General features: G+C 38.0%; 1 protein-coding gene across 3 annotated transcripts in view; it reads right to left on the bottom strand.

Moving 5' to 3' along the window:
* GPR155 (G protein-coupled receptor 155) overlaps nt 1–20,056 on the bottom strand; it is a 47,675-nt gene that overhangs the window by 26,908 nt on the left and 711 nt on the right. For 2 of the 3 annotated variants that reach the window (XM_047084885.1, XM_047084887.1), the window contains exons 2-5: nt 15,509–16,005; nt 6,570–6,969; nt 2,881–3,046; nt 1,845–2,000 (exon numbers count right to left, since the gene is read on the bottom strand). In XM_047084885.1, coding sequence (XP_046940841.1) covers nt 1,845–2,000; nt 2,881–3,046; nt 6,570–6,969; nt 15,509–15,974 — 1,188 coding nt within the window. In that variant the 5' untranslated portion in view covers nt 15,975–16,005. Of the gene's footprint in view, nt 1–1,844; nt 2,001–2,880; nt 3,047–6,569; nt 6,970–15,508; nt 16,006–18,865; nt 18,931–20,056 lie in introns of all 3 variants that reach the window. The other variant, XM_047084886.1, reaches the window with a different exon arrangement.

Genomic DNA, 20,056 nt, shown 5'->3' with positions numbered 1-20,056 from the left:
CATAAGCAGAGGAGGGGCAGAGGGAGGAGGGGAGTGAGGATCTTAAGCAGGCTCCGCACCCAGTGCAGAGCCCCATGCGGGGCTCAAGCTCACCACCGTGAGATCATGACCTGAGCGGAAATCAAGAGTCAGACGCTTAACTGACTGAGCCACCCAGATACCCCTTATTAGCTTCTTTAAAGGATTCTGTTTATCTTGGTTCAAAAGAAATTCCAGTATTTTACTTACTTTAATCTGCCTAGTTCCCCCCCAAAATATTAAGGTAAATTACTATATCCATGCTATATAAATAGCATGGAGATGTAACAACATAGATGGACCTAGAAGGTATTATGCTAAGTGAAATAAGTCAGACAGAGAAACATAAATAGTAAATGATTTCACTTCCATATGGAATCCCCAAAACAAACCAAATGAACAAACAAAACAGAAACAGACTCATAGATACAGGAAACTGTTGGCCATCAGAAGGGGGAGGAGTTGAGTGGTAGGTGAAACAGGTCAGGGGGACTGAAAAGTACAAATTTCCAGTTATGAAATAAATATGTCCTGGGGACTTAATGTACAGCATAGAAAACATAGTCAATAACATTGCAATAACTTTGAATAGTGACAAATGGTAACCAGTTTTATCATGGCGATCATTTCATAATGTATAAAAATATCAAATCACTATGATGTACTCCTGAAACTCATAATTATATATCATTTATACTTTGAAAAAAAAAATGAGGAGATCCTATCACAAATTAACTGTTCAAAAATGACAGGGTCTTTAAGAACTAATGCCTTGACCAGGGCCATGTCCTAACTTTGCTTACTTTTGGCGGCTGGGGTAGCACACAGGTTCACCAACTATTCAGGAAAAGATCTTTAGCGGGAGATGCAGTTATAATGCATTATTCTAAGTTTTCCTCTTTTAAATGCCACCATACTGGCTCATAAAGTAACTAAATTCCAGGTAGTCTTATTTGGAACAACACACATTGCCCACCTTAAGATGAACTGTCTTGCATCCCTTATATTTGAAAGAATTGGGTTTCTATTCTCCCTCTAAAGTGGCCAGCTAAGGATGCTGGTAAATTTCCTTCTTTCTTCTGCCCTCATTTCAATCAACATTTATATCATCTCTCTCCCCAGTCCTCTTACCAAAGGGCACAGATTTTAACAATATGTAACAGAAGTGAAATTTCCTAAAAATTACATTAATCACACATTTATTTGTTGTCAGTATACATGTTCATCCCTATCTCCTTTCCCTTAACAGTAAAAGCTGTCTTCCCCCCGCCCCCCCATCCAGAATACCGCTTGAATTCCATAGGCAACGTGAGCTACAGGATACTCTAGCCGTCAAATGTTTAAGTATTTAATTTGAACTAGATTCATCCAGAAAGCTTCATTAACATTAAATGGATGGACAGATGATCCCTTCCAACCATGATTCTACAACAGCTATTATTTGTATAGTGATTCGCCATTTGCAGAGGCTTTTCACATATATTGTCTCATGTAATCCTTAAAACAATCCATGGAAATGGGTAAAATTAGTATCTCCAGCTCACAGCTGAGACAACTGAAGTTTGGAGACACACAGCTAGTTTGTGACAGGGCCACAGTCCAAATCCAGGTCTGACTAAATCTCATGCCTTGTCTGCTCTATGACTAACTCTTAAAACAAAAGACACAACTCGCAAGGCTGATATGTACATTTTATGCGTAAGCTTTAGCTTTCTCTATTGCCTAAGATTTTTTAAAATACATTTTAAATCCCTAACTTCCTGTTACCAAGCTATTCTCAAACTCATTCTGTGTTTTCATTCATTTTTACACTGAGACATACTTACCAAGGAGACAAGGCTGATAATACTTATATCAAAACTAACATTCTGGATGGCATACGCCAATGGCTTAGGGTCCATAGTGGGAAAGGTTAGTAACCAGGCAGAAACGTACATGATTGGTGCAGACACAAATGTGCTTATGACCATCCCTGAGGTTATCTGCAAAAAATGAAATCAAATTGAGGGTCACACTGTCGATAAACAATTACTCTAAACTTTAAATAGCCACACCACACGAAGACATTCTAAAATAAAAGAGTCAGTAAAAAGACACCACAAATTCCAGCATATTCTCTAATGCTGCATTCCCCATTTCTGAGAGTCCTTAAAAGAAAACACAGTTAAGTTCCTTTGGCTCTTCCAATCCATGCTCAATTAATATTTGTACATAACCAATACTAGACATCCCATGCTGATGGTAATCTTCTAGGTTCTAGACAGTAAACCATATTAATGATCTAATTAAACTGATGACCAGTTTCCTTCCACACTATTTCATAAAATATAGGGCAAAAAAATCGAAAAAAAAATTACCATGCAGATTAAATAATGGAACTAACCTTTGTTAAGTAATTTAGTTCCTTTGTTATATTTCAAAAACATTTAGTCTAATACTGTAAGGAACATGTACAATATGCTTAGACAAGGCTAATAATTTGGTATTAATTAATTTTAGCTATTTACTGCAATTCATTATGTGGTGTTTTGCATCTGCTGGTTGAATTATCAGTGAATGAAACTTTTTTTTTTTTTTACCCAAAATTTCAAAAGTTACCATTCTGTAGATAATCTCTAGGCTTCAGTATAAGTACAACAATGAAATATTTGAAATCTAAAAAGACTAAGGAAAAAAGCAACGGCTGAGAAAAGACCCTGCATTAAATAACTATTATTACAGGATGTTACACGATGCCTCCTTATTTACAATGAAGTAGCTTACACATATCAAATTCTCATAAAAGAATGCTGATTTCTGTGTTTTAAAAATTCATTTTTCTCCTAACTGGACAGTCAAACTTAGAGAACAGTGTATACATACAATCTCGACTTCCATGTTGAACTGTGTTGCAAAGATAGCCACGCCTGGCGCTACAGGAAAGACGCCATACAAAAATGCATAATTTGATAAACTTGTATGGTTCACTACACTGTCGCCCTTGTCCAGGAGTTCCACCATTTCTCTACACAGAAGTGGCAGCACCAGCCTGAAAAAAACAAGAAATGTGTCATTCACTTGACATCAAAGCATGCTGGACCCCAAGGGGGAGATTGTTCTAGTGAACTTGGCATTAGGTTATTCTTCTTCTCCTGCCCAGGAGGAGTATCTATTTGCATGCATATATTCTCTGCATGTCTACTTGTGAACATTTTGAAAGAATCAAGAATTCAACTTGGAGCCATTTAAGTGTAATAATGTTCTCTTTTATTTTAGTTTATTTATTCATTTTGAAGGAGAGAGAGAGAGCACATGGGGGAGAGGGGCAGAGAGAAAGGGAGAGAGAAAATCCCAAGCAGGCTCCACACTGTTAGCACAGAGCCCTGATGTGGGGCTTGAAATCACTGGCCATAAGATCAACACCTGAGCATAAGTCGGACACAACCAACTGAGCCACCCAGGTGCTCTATTTTTAATTTTTTTAGAGAGAGAGATTGTACAAGGTATGGAGGGGCAAGAGGGTCAGAGAAAGTCTTTTTTCATAAGTTTTAAAATTTATTTTTGAGAGAGAGAGAGCACGTGTGCACGGGGGAGGGGGCAGGGGAGCAGAGAGAGGAAGAGAGTGCAGGACCCTACTCGGGGCTCAAACTCAAGAACTATGAGATCATGACCTAACCTGAAATCAAGAGTCAGATATCCAACTGACTGAGCCACCCAGGTGCCCTGCCCTGAGAATCTTTTTTTTTTTTTTTTTTTTTAAATTTTTTTTTTTCAACGTTTATTTATTTTTGGGACAGAGAGAGACAGAGCATGAACGGGGGAGGGGCAGAGAGAGAGGGAGACACAGAACCGGAAGCAGGCTCCAGGCTCTGAGCCATCAGCCCAGAGCCTGACGCGGGGCTCGAACTCACGGACCGCGAGATCGTGACCTGGCTGATGTCGGACGCTTAACCGACTGCGCCACCCAGGCGCCCCATCCTGAGAATCTTAAATAGGCTCCAGGCTGTCAGCACAGCCACTGATGTGGGGCTCCATCAACCTCACCACCAATTGTGAGATCATAATCTGGGCTGAAATCAAGAGTTGGATGTTTGGGGCGCCTGGGTGGCTGAGCTGGTTAAGTGTCCTACTCTTGATTTTGGCTCTGGTCACGATCTCGTGGTTCACTGGATGGAGTCCTGAGTTGAGCTCTGCGCGGACAGCACCGAGTTCCCTTGGAATTCTTTCTCTCTCTCTCTTTCTGCCCCTCCCCTGCTTGCTCAAACATACTCTCTCTCTTAAAATAAATGAATAAACATAAAAAAAAAAAAAAGAGTTGGACACTTAATCAACTGATGTTGATTAGGCATCAACCCGGATGCCCTTAAGTGTAACAACATTCTAAAAATACTTTCTGGGCACCTGGGTGGCTCAGTCAGTTAAGCATCTGACTGCTGCCCAGGTCACAATCTTGGGGTTCATGGGTTGGAGCCCCATGTCGGGCTCTGTGCTGACAACTCAGAGCCTGGAGCCTGTTGTGGATTCTGTGTCTCCCTCTCTCTCTCTACCCCTCCCCAGCTCATGCTCTGTCTGTCTGTCTGTCTCTCTCTCAAAAACAAAATAAAAACATTAAAATTTTTTAATAAAAAAATAAAAATACTTTCAGAGATTAGGAGGAGAAAACTCAGTTTTTGTTCTACAAATAATTTTCTTACAAAAAATGTGTAAAGGTTGTAGTTGTAGCTGCTGTTTCTTGTTTTCTTTACTAACAAACTGAAATGTTAAAAGAAAAAAAGATCGATAACCCGAGTAAACTTTTTTCAAGAAAATTACTAAACTTCTTTTTGGAAAAAAAACCCTGATCTTTATTATGATTTGGGGTTTAAACGTATTCAGGTATTGATAACATTGCTGTTCAATTAGATTCTGAAAGCCAACAGAAAAATAAGTATCTTACAATTACTTCTGCATCACTGTAGAGACCAAAGGGTTTGGCAAAGGGAACTGAAACAATGAAGCAGAGCAGAGAAGTGGCGAAATCCAGACTTGGTGAAGAGTCAGTGATTAAACAAATCCTTCAGGATTCCATAGAAAGACCATATAAGTAAGGGAAGCTGAGCTGATGAAGCTCTTAAAAAGAACAAGGCCAGGGGCGCCTGGGTGGCTCAGTCGGTTAAGTGGCCGACTTCGGCTCAGGTCATGATCTCGCGGTCCGTGAGTTCCAGCCCTGCGTCGGGCTCTGTGCTGACAGCTCAGAGCCTGGAGCCTGTTTCAGATTCTGTGTCTCCCTCTCTCTGACCCTCCCCCGTTCATGCTCTGTCTCTCTCTGTCTCAAAAATAAATAAATAAACATTAAAAAAGAAAAAAAAAAAAGGCCAGGCAGGTGATAACATTGTCCTAGTAGCACCTAGAGATATGCTCTATATAGAATAAAGAACTGCTCTTACATGTATTTTGTAATTAGAAAAAATAGATAAAGATATGTAATAGGGATCAAAGACCAAGAAAAAAAAATTTTTTTAAGGAAAAAGATTTTGGGGACACCCGGGTGGCTCAGTTGGTTAAGCGTCTGACTCTGGATTTCAGCTCAGCCCATGATCTCATGGTCTGTGGGTTCAAGTCCCATGTTGGGCTCCACACTGACCGTGTGGAGGCTGCTTGGGATTCTCTCTCTCTCTCTCTCTCTCTCTCTCTCTCAAAATAAATAAATAAACTTAAAAAAAAAAAGACTTTTTAAATGAGAATATTTAAATTCTACTTATAAGTTGAAATTGACAATCATTAGAACCATATTTATTACTGTGGCAATACTAATTAATTCTTTATTTCCAAGAAGAGTACCACACCATAAATAATTTTCAAAAGTTATATTCATTTTTATTATTTTGAAAATATAGATGCTATTTCATATTGCACTGCTCTTGTGAATTTAACTGTCTATACAAGAGCTGATTTCAATAGTTAAGTATGCCCCAAGTGCCTTGGGGTAGTGTCACAGTAAAATTATGTCACCCGCACGATGAAATATAACTCCATGGCCAATGAGCTAAGTAAGCTGAAAAACTGTTGACTAAGAAACTGATAAAAGAAACTTTACTTGATAGGCTAGGATCAGAGGATTGGTAATAATCATTTGTACTGACTTACCTATATTTAGAAAGTTCAACCATCCACAGAATTATATTTTCCCCAAATTCATGAAAAAAAAGCTTATATTCAAAATTATTGTTTTCCTCATGAGTAATAGGGTTTTAAAAGATTTAGAAAACTTAGAAATCTTGTAAAATTTCCTTTAAAAATATGATCAACTGGGACGTTAGTAGATATTAAGTAAATTTATATAAAAGTTAAAGAGAAACCAATAGTCTTCATTTTCTGTCAGGAAAATGGGAAGAATAATCTACACAGAATAAGGAAATAACTTTCCACAATACACCAACATCACATTTTCCTTCAAATCACAACTACTCAGTTAGGAGGCATTATTACTCTCAGATTATTTAAAGGAGAAAATAGTCATAGACACATCTAATGAATTGACTAAATAAGGCTTTCACAGAGGACAGTCCCCAAGTTAAGTAAGTGAAACTTACAGTTTAGCTGTGATGAGAAGAATCAGTACAATAAATGCTGACTTCTTCAGTTTCTTTATTTTTCCCACCATTGTAAGACCAAGATAAAATAGAGCTGATCCAGAAAAAGAGTTTGCAAGTCCATCAAGAAAATTTTCCATATATACGGGCACCTTTTGATCAAGAATAAAATTGAAGGCAATGCCAATGAAAACCATAAATACTATTGGGTTCTGTAAAACACGCAGAAGTCCAAGTCCTACAATTTTCACTTTGTTTTGAGAAGCATTTTGAGTGTCTTTCCACTTCTGGATTTCACAGAAGATAAACCCTATAGGGTTTAACATCATAAGAGATATTGGTGCCACCAAGTAAATGTACTGGAGATATTCTGGGTATGTAGTTTGATATAAGGCTTCAACTGCAAAACACGAATTAAAATTGTTTCAAAAATGATTACCACAGAAATGCATGAATAAATTATTCATATAATGTTTTCCATGATTAATTATAACATTTTAAATTAATCTAAATAGTGCACAATGACCTCATTAGCCTACTTTGGAAAAGTAAATTTTAATAATAAAGCTGAAAAGAAAAACACATTATATTAAATGATATTTAGCTTATAAAATGATCATCAACTTTAAAAAATTATCATTAGTGAGACCTACTAATTTTTATTATGTACAGGCTAAGAGTAGTCTCGATAAAAGGACAGAATTGTGGAATTATTAAAAGAAAACATCTAGTAAGAAATTAAACATTTAAGTAATAAGAGCAACAAGGTACTTTGGTTCCCTTGAGAGAGTTTCACTGGAGTGGGGAACTGAAGCCAGACTACAGAGGGTGGAGGAGAGGGGAGGAGACAGTGAACAAAAATATGAGCAATGAAAGGATAGAGTCCAAGCTATGGTGGAAAAGAAGTAAAGATGGGAGATGGCTCTCAGATAAAAAGCTGAGGAATCAGGGACTGGAGGTCCCTACGAAGTCCTAGAATGACAAGTAGTTGGAAGGTTAGGAGTTCAGAGTAAGTCAGATAGTGAGCTACTGAACTTAGTATTTCCCAGAAGACTAGGTCCCAGATGTGGCGTGGGAATTGATGGCTGAAAGGGTGTAAACATCACTGGAGACAATGAAGTCAGGGAACTGAATGGGCAGAGAACTTAATGGGTAGTTCACACAGATGCTAAAGTCAAAGAAGATAATGGGAAAACTTGGGGGTGGAGAGGATGACAATGAGCCAGATATTAAAGTCTTCACTAAATGAGGAGGAGTGATCAGAATGAGGTCGGCAGATGACAGCAATGAGGATGAACGGTTGAGGCGGGCAGCATGAACCCCAAAGAAGCAGTTCTTGCAAAAGAGCAGAGTAATGGCCTGTCAGAGGTACAAGGAGGCTATGAGAATGCCAGCTCTGCCTCCTATTGCTCATATAGGATGCAGGTGAAGAGAAAATAAGTGGTCTCCATTTGAGAGGAATAAGAAGGAATGAATGAATGCCTTTAGGAAAACCCAGTGTAGATGTTGAAGAATTAGGAATGAAAAGGTGATCTAAGGAATGTTTGGGAGGAGAATACAGTTGAGTACACAGTAGAACACATTTAATTAACACAAATTCAACTATGCTCTCTTAGGAAAACAAAAGATTCATTTTCTCCCCATTGAGCATGTTCCCAAATGCAAACTAATCACTTCACTTGTTCATTGATGAACAACAATGCTAGAGAAAAAAATCTGGCTGTTTCAGACTTATGAGAAATGGTACAATATATACAAAGTATGTGTGCTGTATTCTGCAGGTGACTTAACAGATTTTCAAGAGTTTGCATGACTTTAGAACCTAACCAGTGCATAAAATGAGTCTCCTTGGAAGGGGGTGGGTGGGTTGGATCAGACTTCAAGCAGTTCATCGGTGATCATGAGGGATAGTGGTCCGGTTTGGGGGTGGTCGGACCAACACAGAGCCTTAGAATAAGCAACCCGGTCTCCAGGCACATATTTGGCAATGAGTTCTGAAATTCAACCTACCACATATAAAGGTTGATTCATAAATGATTTGAGGTTGAGAAAGAAAGATTAAAAAAAAAAAATGAACAGCCACAATCACTTGCAAAGACAGAGGCAATCATGTGCAAAAATGTGAAAGATTAGATTTCTCAATTTACATTAAGATAAAGTTTCACAGGTAGGAAACTATATTTGTTTACTTACTCAGGATACATAAGTTCAGTTAATGTCATGCACCTTTCCTGTTAAAGTTACATAACTAGATTGTATAACCTTTAGAAGCCTACCTGGTTCTCATGAGCTAAAACCTACTTTTTTGTAGGATTCCATTCTTTTTTTTTTTTTTTTTTAGCTAAGCACTTACAGAGGTCTATAATACCTCTGAAATGAAGCAGTGGCTAAACAAAACATATTTGATTACATAAAACATCACAAATTCTGCCCACTAATTTCCAAATTAGATACACGAGCTCTATCTGTATCTCTTAGTGGTGTTCTTTCACATTTCATAAGATTTTATCTTTTAAGTAAAAAAAAAAAAAAAAGGCAGCACTCTTGATAACTATTTCTAGACAGCTACACTTCTACTTAGATATTGCATCTCTAGGAGAAAGGCTTCCATACCTGCTCACCACTCAATTATTAAAACAGAGAGCATATTTTGGAAAGCCTTGTATTTTCAATCTGCGTACAAGAGTTTTCCCAAGTGGCCACTAAAATGCACAGTGTTTCCTTTGACAACTTTTATCACACAAATCCCCTTAAGTAAAGGCCTTTTTCCAGAAATTAACCATTGCCAGCATGCTAGCACTTAATCACCATAGGAAAATGGATTTTAGATTGTTTTACAAACTCAGTGCAGGGGCACGTGGGTGGCTCCTTCCAGTTAAGTGTCTGACTCCTGATTTCGGCTCAGGTCATGATCTCATGGTTCTTGAGTTCAAGCCCTACATTGGGCTCTGCAGTGGCAGTACAGAGTCTGCTTGGGATTCTCTCTCTCCTCTCTCTGCCCCTCCCCTGCTCACGGTCTCTTGCTCTCTCCCTCTCTCTCAAAATGAATAAAAGAACATTAACAAAAATAAAAACTAAGAGCTCAATACAAATTTGAGCAGCAGCCTTATCATTATCTATGGCTAAGCAATGACCACGTACTTTCTTCTTTTGCAGGATCTTTTGTATTTTCTCCTCTTGAACCACTAGTCAAAAATCTCAGAATTGGATTAATGTGTTTATATCAACTTCTATTCTTTTTTGTTTTTTCTTGACCACTCCCTTGATCCATTTTATTCACTGCCAACAGTATCTTCTAAATCTTACCTTTCAAAACTTAGGATTTTCCCACAGTGCTCACCTTCCACGGGAATCGCTCTAAAGCCTTTCTATTGGCATTCATAGTCCAGTCTCCACAAGGGGTCCCTTCCTCATGCAGCTCATCGCTCACTATTCTTTCGTGCAAAGCCTCCACCGGCGATTAATATCACAGTTTCCCCGGACAAACACCAGGTTCATAATTACAAGTTCTACACGCTGATCATCATTCCCCAACTTGTTGAAGTCTCTCTTTCCTTACCTAAATCCTACCTATAGTTTAAGGCCTGTCTCAGGTACCAATGCTTCCTCCAGGTCTTCAGTCTATATCCTGGGTCTCCTCTCTGGATGGCTCTGGCACCTTGTTTCATAGAAGTTGTTTCTCACCACATTCTAAGTTCCCTGAAGGCACATTGTCATAACCCCCAGTCCCCAGCATCGTGCTGAACAAATCCAAAAAATATTTGCTGAATGGAATTAACATATCAATGAATGTCAAAGTTTTCAAAGTAAAAATGTATTCTGTAGGGGTGCCTGGGTGGCTCAGTCAGTTGAGCATCCAACTCTTGATTTCAGCTCAGGTCATGGTCTCATGGTTCGTGAGATTGAGTTCCGCGTCGGGCTCTGCGCTGACAGCTTGGAGCCTGCTTGGGATTCTCTCTCCCTTGCTCTCTGCTCCCCCACCACTTGTGCTCTCTCTCTTAAAATAATTTTTTTAAAAATGCATTTTGTAACACACAGAAATTTATATCTAATTGTTATCTCTTAAACCTGTTTCTTTTTGTACACAGGTTTTTTTTTTCTTTTTTCTTATTCCAAGTATTTATAAAGCAGATTACTATTATTTTAAACCAGTTGAACAGGTATGTGAAGGCAAAAAAAGGTACAATCTAGTGGGAGAGAGCAAAAAATTGGGAATGAATAAATAATTGCTAAATTACTAGAAGAATAAGGTTCAACATGGAAATTTCAGTCCAATTCTGCCATTCATTTGCATAATTAAAGTTATATATTTATCTATGAACTGGCAGTGTTTTGTTACCAATTGAAAGATGGTTTTTTTTGAAAGATGGTTTTTCAAATCTGAAAAACATATATGAAAGTAGTGACCTATACTAACAAATTCGATTTCTAATAATTATATCACTTATTAAGTTCTAATTAATTAATACTTACAAATAAGGCTCTTGGGCAGGAGGAGAGAATCCCACTATGAGGAACTAAGACAAAATTAGCCACCCACTGTGGCTCCTATTTTGATTCCTGCCAGGTTTCAATCCCTAGCAAATAACACTAAGACCCAGACAAGATCATTCTATTATTTAATGGCATATAGTTAGATGCTTCATTTCCTTTCTGTTTACAGCTCAAGCACTAGAGCATAATTATGATTAGTTGGGGTACTTACACTATCAGCATTGTTTAGAAGAATAAATTATAGGACTTAACTATGCCTTATTAGTATCTTGTAATGACAGAGGTAGGGAACCTTCTGATTTGCTGAAATCAACATTTCTTCTTGGTAGATTCTTGGTTTCTTCTGAGACTCATATTTCTTAAAGTACCTTTGAAAAGAATTGTTCTAAAAACGGCAAGCTTCTCTTTTAGTCTGTTAAATGTACTGTAGCATTCTGTCATTTGAATATAGATAAATCATTTTAATGTAATTCCATAGACTGTTATAATTGTCATAATATACAGAAAAAGGAAACATGACTGTCCTTAATTTTCTTTCATTAACTTATCCACCTTCTCCTGAATCACCTGTAAATTGGACTGATATTGTGCAACAAAAGCAGTCTTTAAAAGGACATTTTTTAAAACCTATGATGCTTATCTGTTAACAAGAGAGTGGCAATACCTTGGGGGACACCACATAACAAACAGAAAGAAAGGGTCTTCTCTGTAGAGACACAGTCTTCTCTGTTTATCCTAAAAAAGTCCAGAAGGCAGATGGGCATGAAGCAGTAATAAATAAGCCCATTGGAGCACATACACAGCCCTACAGTTCTGTATCATACCTTCCAATCTGCAGATACGTGAGAAAGCACTTTTGTTTATACTATTGGTTTCTGGAAAGGTACTGTCTACAACCCAATGTTACAAGAGATCTTATATTATTTGTAATTTGAAAACAAAAAATGAGAACTCAAAATTTAGAAGGATAATCATCAGTAAAATTGGACTAGCACACTGCTAGGAACATGATTATTACCAGATTCAATGATCTAGTGTAGGACATAAGGAAAACAGTGATGAAAATAGCAGACTACATTTTTGATTTGGAGATTCTGTCTTAAAATGAAAATGGAGAACCCTCTTGCACTGTTGGTGGGAATGCAAACTGGTGCAGCTGCTTGGGAAAACAGTGTGGAGGTTCCTCAAAAAATTAAAAATAGATCTACCCTACGACCCAGCAATAGCACTACTAAGAATTTACCCAAGGGATACAGGAGTGCTGATTCATAGGGGTACATGTACTCCAATGTTTACAGCAGAGCTTTCAACAATAGCCAAGTTATGGAAAGAGCCTAAATGTCCACCAACTGACGAATGGATAAAGATGTGGTTTATATATATAATGGAATACTACTTGGCAAGGAGAAAGAATGAAATCCTGCCATTTGTAGCAACGTGGATAGAATTGGAGGGTATTGTGCTAAGTGAAAGAAGTCAGAGAAAGATATCATGTTTTCACTCATATGTGCAACTTGAGAAACTTAACAGAAGACCATGGGGGAAGGGAAGGGGAAAAAATATTACAAACAGAGAGGGAGGAAGGAAACCATAAATACAGAGAACAAACTGAGGATTGACTGGGGGGGGGTGGGCGGGGAGAGGGGAAAATGGGTGATGGGCACCTGTTGGAATGAGCCCCCCAAACCAAGAGCACACTGTATTCACTGTATGTTAGCCAACTTGACAATAAGTTATATTTTTAAAAAATGGATAGCTCATCTAATAGGTCTTTTTCCACTGCTATTCATTTTATAGAACACTTTTAGATATATGACTATATCCACAATACTCAGGTCCTCACATTGTAATACATGGTCAAATGTATCTTTGATCCTCTCTGACATTAATGGGTTACACAGGCTAGTTAGGTCTTCTGAAGATTACATGGGCATGTTATATAACTGTGTGGCATAAGAGAATGCCCCAGGATTTAGAATCAAGAGGCCTAGGTTTGGATCTCAGTCACCTGTTAGCTGTGTGACCTGGGATAAGACAATCAAATCCCTGTAAGCCTGTCTCTTTATTTGAAAATGAGGATTACAAATATCTGCCCTACCTCAGATGAGATAAATATATGAGAAAATACTCTATAAACTATAAAGTTACAAACGTTAGTTCTGTTTAGTTATGGACTTACTAATCTATGAGAGCATGAAACTATATACTTCTAGATTATAGCTAAATTAAGATAATGTAATATTTGTTCAATACTTAACACTATGACACCAAGCCACTTGTAAGGTCCTTATGCCATAAATACCTTGACAAATTTACATTATTAATGCTCCTGAAGAGATTGACAAACACGTTAACTCCTTGCTCTTTTATTTCCAGTTTTTATTTTATTTAAAAAAAAATTTTTTTTTCAACGTTTATTTATTTTTGGGACAGAGAGAGACAGAGCATGAACGGGCGAGGGGCAGAGAGAGAGAGAGACACAGAATCAGAAACAGGCTCCAGGCTCTGAGCCATCAGCCCAGAGCCCGACGCGGGGCTCGAACTCACGGGCCGCGAGATCGTGACCTGGCTGAAGTCGGACGCTCAACCGACTGCGCCACCCAGGCGCCCCTCCAGTTTTTATTTTAATGCTTGGTTCATCCTTAATTTTAAAATTCAGTATCCTTGGGGCGCCTGGGTGGCTTGATCGGTTAAGCGTCCGACTTTGGCTCAGGTCATGATCTCACGGTCCGTGAGTTCAAGCCCCGCGTCGGGCTCTGTGCTGACAGCTCAGAGCCTGGAGCCTGTTTCAGACTCTGTGTCTCCCTCTCTCTGACCCTCCCCCGTTCATGCTCTGTCTCTGTCTCAAAAATAAATAAACATTAAAAAAAAATTAAAAAAAAAATAAAATTCAGTATCCTTAAAAGAACACCTATGTAGTTTCTATTTATAGCCCAGTCATCGAAGAGCCTACTCTCCCTCTCTCACAAGCCTCCTGCTTTACTCACAGTTATTTAGTTTCTAAAATTTAGCTCTATTTCTGGTAAGCAAGATGAAGGAGGGCCAAAGGAGGAGAAAAAGGAAAATATATCCACTAGAATCCTTTTGGTGCCAGTGGTAAAATAATAACAATTTGGGAGGTGGGGAGAGTTTTAAAACTACTGAATAAGGAATCTGAAAGTTAATCGTAGTTTTCAGTTGTCTGTTTCATTACATTTCTTTCGGTCTCTGCTCAGAAGATACACTATCAGAGACGTCTTTACTGACCTCCTCATTCCTATCCAAACAACTTTGTTTTTATGGTACTTGCCATTACTTGATATTATTTTAATTTTAATGTTATTTTCACATTAAAGTGTAAATTCAATATGTACAAGAACTTTGTTGACAGGTGTATTTGCAGCAGCTGGCACAATCATTGGAACCTAACAGGTCCGTATGAATGAGTGAATGAATGAATGACTCTATCCACAATACTCAGGTCCTCACATTATGATACATGGTCAAAACACAACATTAACTTTTAACTTAAAAATAAAAATATAAAAAGTAGCTACTAAGGAGATATTTGCTTAGTGGTAGGTGTTCTAAAAAAAAAAAAAAAAAGGATATGTTCAAGATAACTCAATATCCCAAATTGGTATGTTTTATCAGGAAAACAAACACACATAGAAACATAAAATTAGGCAGCCTAAAGAGTTGGAAAGGTTAAGAAGGAAGAGTTGAAGTGGTAAAAAAGCCTTCACCATTTTTGTTCTTAAACAAGAAGTTAACTCAATTGAAGTAAATTGACATTTTGAATAACAAGCTCAAAAACAAGCTTTAATATAAAACAATATGTATTCTAGATGGTAAGAAAAAGTCACTCATACATTTCCACCGATAACATTTAACAATAACTATTTTTATACACACATATGTCTATCTTTTTTATATAATTTAAATCAGAATCTGATCCCTTCTGGACCTGAACTTCTTTCATGTGATTATTGAGAAGAAAAAGAATATATTAGAAAGATGATTTTTAAAGTTTATTTGGATATGACTACTTATTTTAGGTCGACTCTTGAAGGAACTTCAAACTCTGAAGTTGAGGAAAGATAGAATTAATCCTAATTTAAGAAATAGTTAAGAAAAAATACGAGAGATTTTAAAATTTTATTAAAAGATTTATTCCCTTTTGGGTGTAGGCACTGTGGGGTAGTACAAAGTACAGTGGTTTGGAATGAGGCTTCGTGATTTTTTTTAAGTAAACTCTACCCCCAAAGTGGAGTTTGAACTCATGACTCCAAGATCAAGATTCGCATACTCTACTGACTGAACCAGCCAAGTGCCCTGAGAGATTCTTTTAGATATATGAATAAATATCTATCATTAACAAATGCTTAGATAAATTAAAGGATTAAATTTTGCTACCTCTTAAAATATTTGAATTTTTTAAAAGGTCGAAAAGTACAATAACTTACCTATAGGATATCCCAACGCAAAGTCATTACTTTGTGTAGCAAAAATAGGGAATAGTCCAGCTTTGCTGAATCGACTATCAGGACTGGCAACCAGTAAGGTTAAGACACATACGATGAAAAATACGGAAGCTTTGGCAATCAAGATACTATATAGGAAAGACCAATCCACATTGGAAAAATTAAGTACAACCATATTTTTGAATAATAAAGCTGGAAGTGCAAATCTGGAGACAAAATTTCCCAGTCCTTTGGCCTGTGTTGATGTTATGACATTGGCTCTTCCTGCTATGTAGCCACAAAGGACTATGCCAAAGCATTCTAGTAAGGCTGGAAAAAGCCTTGTTATTGACATTGAAGGTGGGTCATTAGTGGAATTAAATCTATGCATCACTGTGGAGGAAAAAGTTTTGCTCATATTGACTGCAATGGTTAAGTTCTCTGCAGGTAAATTGGAAAAAGAATTCATTTTCGTTCACCCTCCAACTCCAACCAGATCTCTGGAAAGAAAGGAAAAAAGATTCAGTGTGACAATAAATCAGAAGACGAATTCTAGTTGAAAGCCTACACTGGCAAACCTAGACTTATCAAATGGCCAAATATGTACACTTTCTTCAACAACCAACAGAGAAAAATTACAATGAAAAAACAGGGGAGGGGGGGCGAGAGTGTTTGCTAACGATAACCTCTTTACTCTCAATGGTGGGTCAGCTCAAAATACTTATGTTGCTGTCCTATTTTCAGTATCAGACATGATTAAGATAAGATCCACAAATATGAGAGCTGCAGTGATACCCCATGGCTCTCTCCCATGATCCACACTTGAGCTCCACCTAGTGGGTAAGAGCTTGGGGCCCACAGAGTCTCTCCTGAATGTCTACCTGCATCCAAATTCCCTGGAAATTTCAGTTCTCAAGGCTACATACTGGACAGGAGAGTACTGCCTAGCCTGTGGTCATACTTGAGTAAAGGACAAGAAGAAAAATATAGTACAGTACCACATAACAACTTTATCTCTTCATCTGTGAAATGGCAATAATACTATCTACCTCACTAGGATTTGAGATGATTCAAGTCCCTTATAATCACATCTGGCACAAAGTAATCACTTAACTTTTGGTAGTACATAAAAGAGAATGAAAAAAAAAATGATGGCATCCTACCAGGCTACCCTTAGTTCCTTTTATACTAGCATCAGATATTTGTCTTCTTGAATGCCCCATAGTTCCCTTTGTGTCACAGGGACTTTGTACATGCTGTTCAGTCTAAAATGTTCTCTTCTCTACCTGCCATTCTCTATGTAATAACACCTGCTCACCCTCTAAATCATATAGTTCAGGAGTTTCTTCATCAGGTAAGGCTTCACTAACCCCATAGCCAAGTCTTTTCCAAATAGAATCCGATTCCTTACCCGGAGGCTACTTTTCGCAGTTTGTAATTACGCTATGCATTAGAGTGACTATTTGATTTATGTCTATCTCTTTCACTAGACTTTAAGTGCCACACAAGTAGGGACTCTGCATGTTCTTGCTCACTGTTGTATACCTAATGCCTAGCACAGTGCCTGGCACACAGGAGGCACTAATATGTTTATACTGAAATATTTACATATAAATATATATACTTATATATATATAGTATATATATTATTTTGATGAATGACTAAAATATTCATCTGCTCTTAAAACTTTCACCTTTTATTTTTAATGTTTATTTATTTTGAGAAAGAGAGAGCATGCATGGGGGTGGGACAGAGAGAGTGGGGGGGAAAGAGAGAATCCCAAGCAGGCTTCACGCTCAGCCCAAAGCCTGATGTGGGGCTCAATCTCATGACTGTGAGATTACGGCCTGAGCTGATATCAAGAGTCAGACGCTTAACTGAGCCACTCAGGCACCTCAAACCTTTTGCCTTTTAATGGACCAATGTTCTCTTTTAGGAACTATCTAGTTCACGGACAGAAATCTTTTTTTTCTGAATGATAAAGTATTCTAAGTTTTTCACTACAGCAACAGGCCATGACCACAAAATATGTTCTAAAATGTTCTAAAGCTATTCTAAAATGTTAAAGAACACAACGTGTGTTGTAAAATGTCCTAAAGATGTTCAGAAAATGCTAAAGCTAGAAAGAATTTGTTATGCTAGCATTACAATACTTAATCAGACTCCCCTCTTGCTGCCAGGGACACAATGAACATGAGGTTTGGGCCACTTTGCAACTAATCAGCTTTCATGAGTAACTCAAAATTAATATGGTGACAATTGCCAATTTCTAAGTGATTATTCTGGGTTAACCATCTAAAGTGGACTTATATAAGGTAGAAAGTAAAAATGCTCACGATTTCCGAAATTTACAATGCCCAGGGGTAAGTTTTCAAACACCCACATGACATCAGAAAGACTCAGATAGCAGGCCAGAGAGCAGCAACAACTAATACACGGGGTGTGGACAAGACAATTTTCTCTGCGCTACCCTCATATGAACTGAACCATTTAAAAACCTTACATGTAATCTGGATCCGGACAAGTGTTGTTCTACCAGGATTAGATAGGAGTGGTCAATATCCACAAAACCGATAATAATCACATACTTGAAGTTTACCAAATAACCATCAAATTATATTCTGGGAAAGCTAATGGTTGGGATAGGTACCATTAGCTGAGGTAAAGAGCTGGTAAACAAAGGTATTAAACATTTGGAGCCCCTAACAGGTGTGGACCTGAAAAGGCAATGCCAAAGAATAAGATGACAAACTTGTCCAGTCTTATGTTATTTCTTTAAAATTCCCTATATTTCTTTGCCTGGAATATTAATAACTCATACTTGTCATTACCCCTTATTTGTACCGCACTCACATATCGATGTATTACAATAATTTTTTTAACAAACAGTTCTAACTAAAATAGTGGCTGTTCTTTTTTTTAAAAAAAAATTTTTTTTTAACGTTTTATTTATTTTTGAGACAGGGAGAGACAGAGCATGAACGGGGGAGGGTCAGAGAGAGGGAGACACAGAATCCGAAACAGGCTCCAGGCTCTGAGCTGTCAGCACAGAGCCCGACGCGGGGCTCGAACTCACAGACCGTGAGATCATGACCTGAGGCTGCTTAACCGACTGAGCCACCCAGGCGCCCCAAATAGTGGCTGTTCAATTAAAAGAGTCAAATAGACCTGGACCCAATTTTGAGCCTTTTCACTTATCAACTCTTTGGGCAAGTTAAGTGCCCTCTCTGAACCTTAGCTTCTTCAACTGTAAAATGAGAGTAAAAAAATATCCCTAAAGGGATATTGTGAGGAGTGGAGATTTTATTGTTCACTTTTATAAGTTCACACTTCAGAATTTGTAAGTTCACCCGGCTTACCACAGTAGCTTATCACACTGTAGGTCTTCAAGAAATGGTAGCAACTGCAATCAGGAATTGTGGTCCTAAGAACAGTAACAAATTAAATATAATTCATTGTCTTAGGCCAGTTCTTCAAACTTGGTATTAAAGATTCTCCAACTAAAATAGAGAGATGGGTGTGGTTTGTGAGATGGAGCCCCAAGTCAGGGTCTGTGCTAGCAGTGTGGAGCCTGCTTGGTATTCTCTCTCTCTCTAGCTCTCTTCCCCACCCCACCCCCTCCTCAAAATATATAAAAATAAACTAAAAGAAAAAAACAATAGAAAGATGGGATGGGTCATAGGTTATCAACTTTTGTTTCATACCAAACTAAGAGGAGTTCACTTTAATTCAGTTTGATCTCAAATAGTTTATAGCAGGGAAGGGAGAGCTCTTCATTTTTCTCAAGGTGATGGTCAAATAGTTGTAGCACTGCCCATGATTAACTGTCAGTTAGTCAAAAATTAAAAGAAAAACTTTGAAAAGTAATCTGCCCCTACCCATAAAGATTCCTTTAATGTTCCTCCATATTATAAAAACAATACTTGCTAACAGAGGTAAGGTCAAAACCACCAAAAAGCACTTACAAAGGTTTCTCATCCCCCCCCCCCACAGTGGGAAGAGTATATGCTTTTTAAAGCATTCTTTTAAAATGAACAGGAACCACAGCAACGGAAGTTTTTTAAAAAATCGCATCCAGTCTTTTCATCTCATTAAAAACAAGGGTTGCTAACAGAACAAACAAGTTGACCTGTCATAGTAAAAGACTGCTCATTGGCCACTCACTGGGGTGGGGAGTGGAGAAATGCTATACACAAACCACTTCTAGCCACTGATATTTGGTTGACAACGTGAAGGAGCCACTGAGACTGTAAACAACTGCCACTATTAAGTGAAAATGGGGAAGGGGGCTCTGATTTATTTCAAAGAGAAAGCTTTAAACTCTTAGGCTGTCTATTCTCACACACTCAATATCCACGATCCTGTGGGAAAAGCATAATATACTACGGTACTATTAAAGCACTCTTCAACATCAACAGTCACACCATCCACCCACTCCCACCTACTTGCAGAGGACCAAATGTCCTCCCTAGAGACCCAGGGTGGGGAGCGCTGAGCACTGCCTCTTCCCTTGTCAGCAGGCACAGACTTTGGCCCTCCAAGATAAGGAT

The sequence above is a fragment of the Lynx rufus genome, unplaced genomic scaffold (genome assembly GCF_022079265.1).
Source record: "Lynx rufus isolate CCGP_SWC_20201006 ecotype Redwood Valley unplaced genomic scaffold, mLynRuf1.p SCAF_2, whole genome shotgun sequence".
Lineage (NCBI taxonomy): Eukaryota > Metazoa > Chordata > Mammalia > Carnivora > Felidae > Lynx > Lynx rufus.
This window is presented reverse-complemented; position numbering and strand designations above follow the sequence as displayed.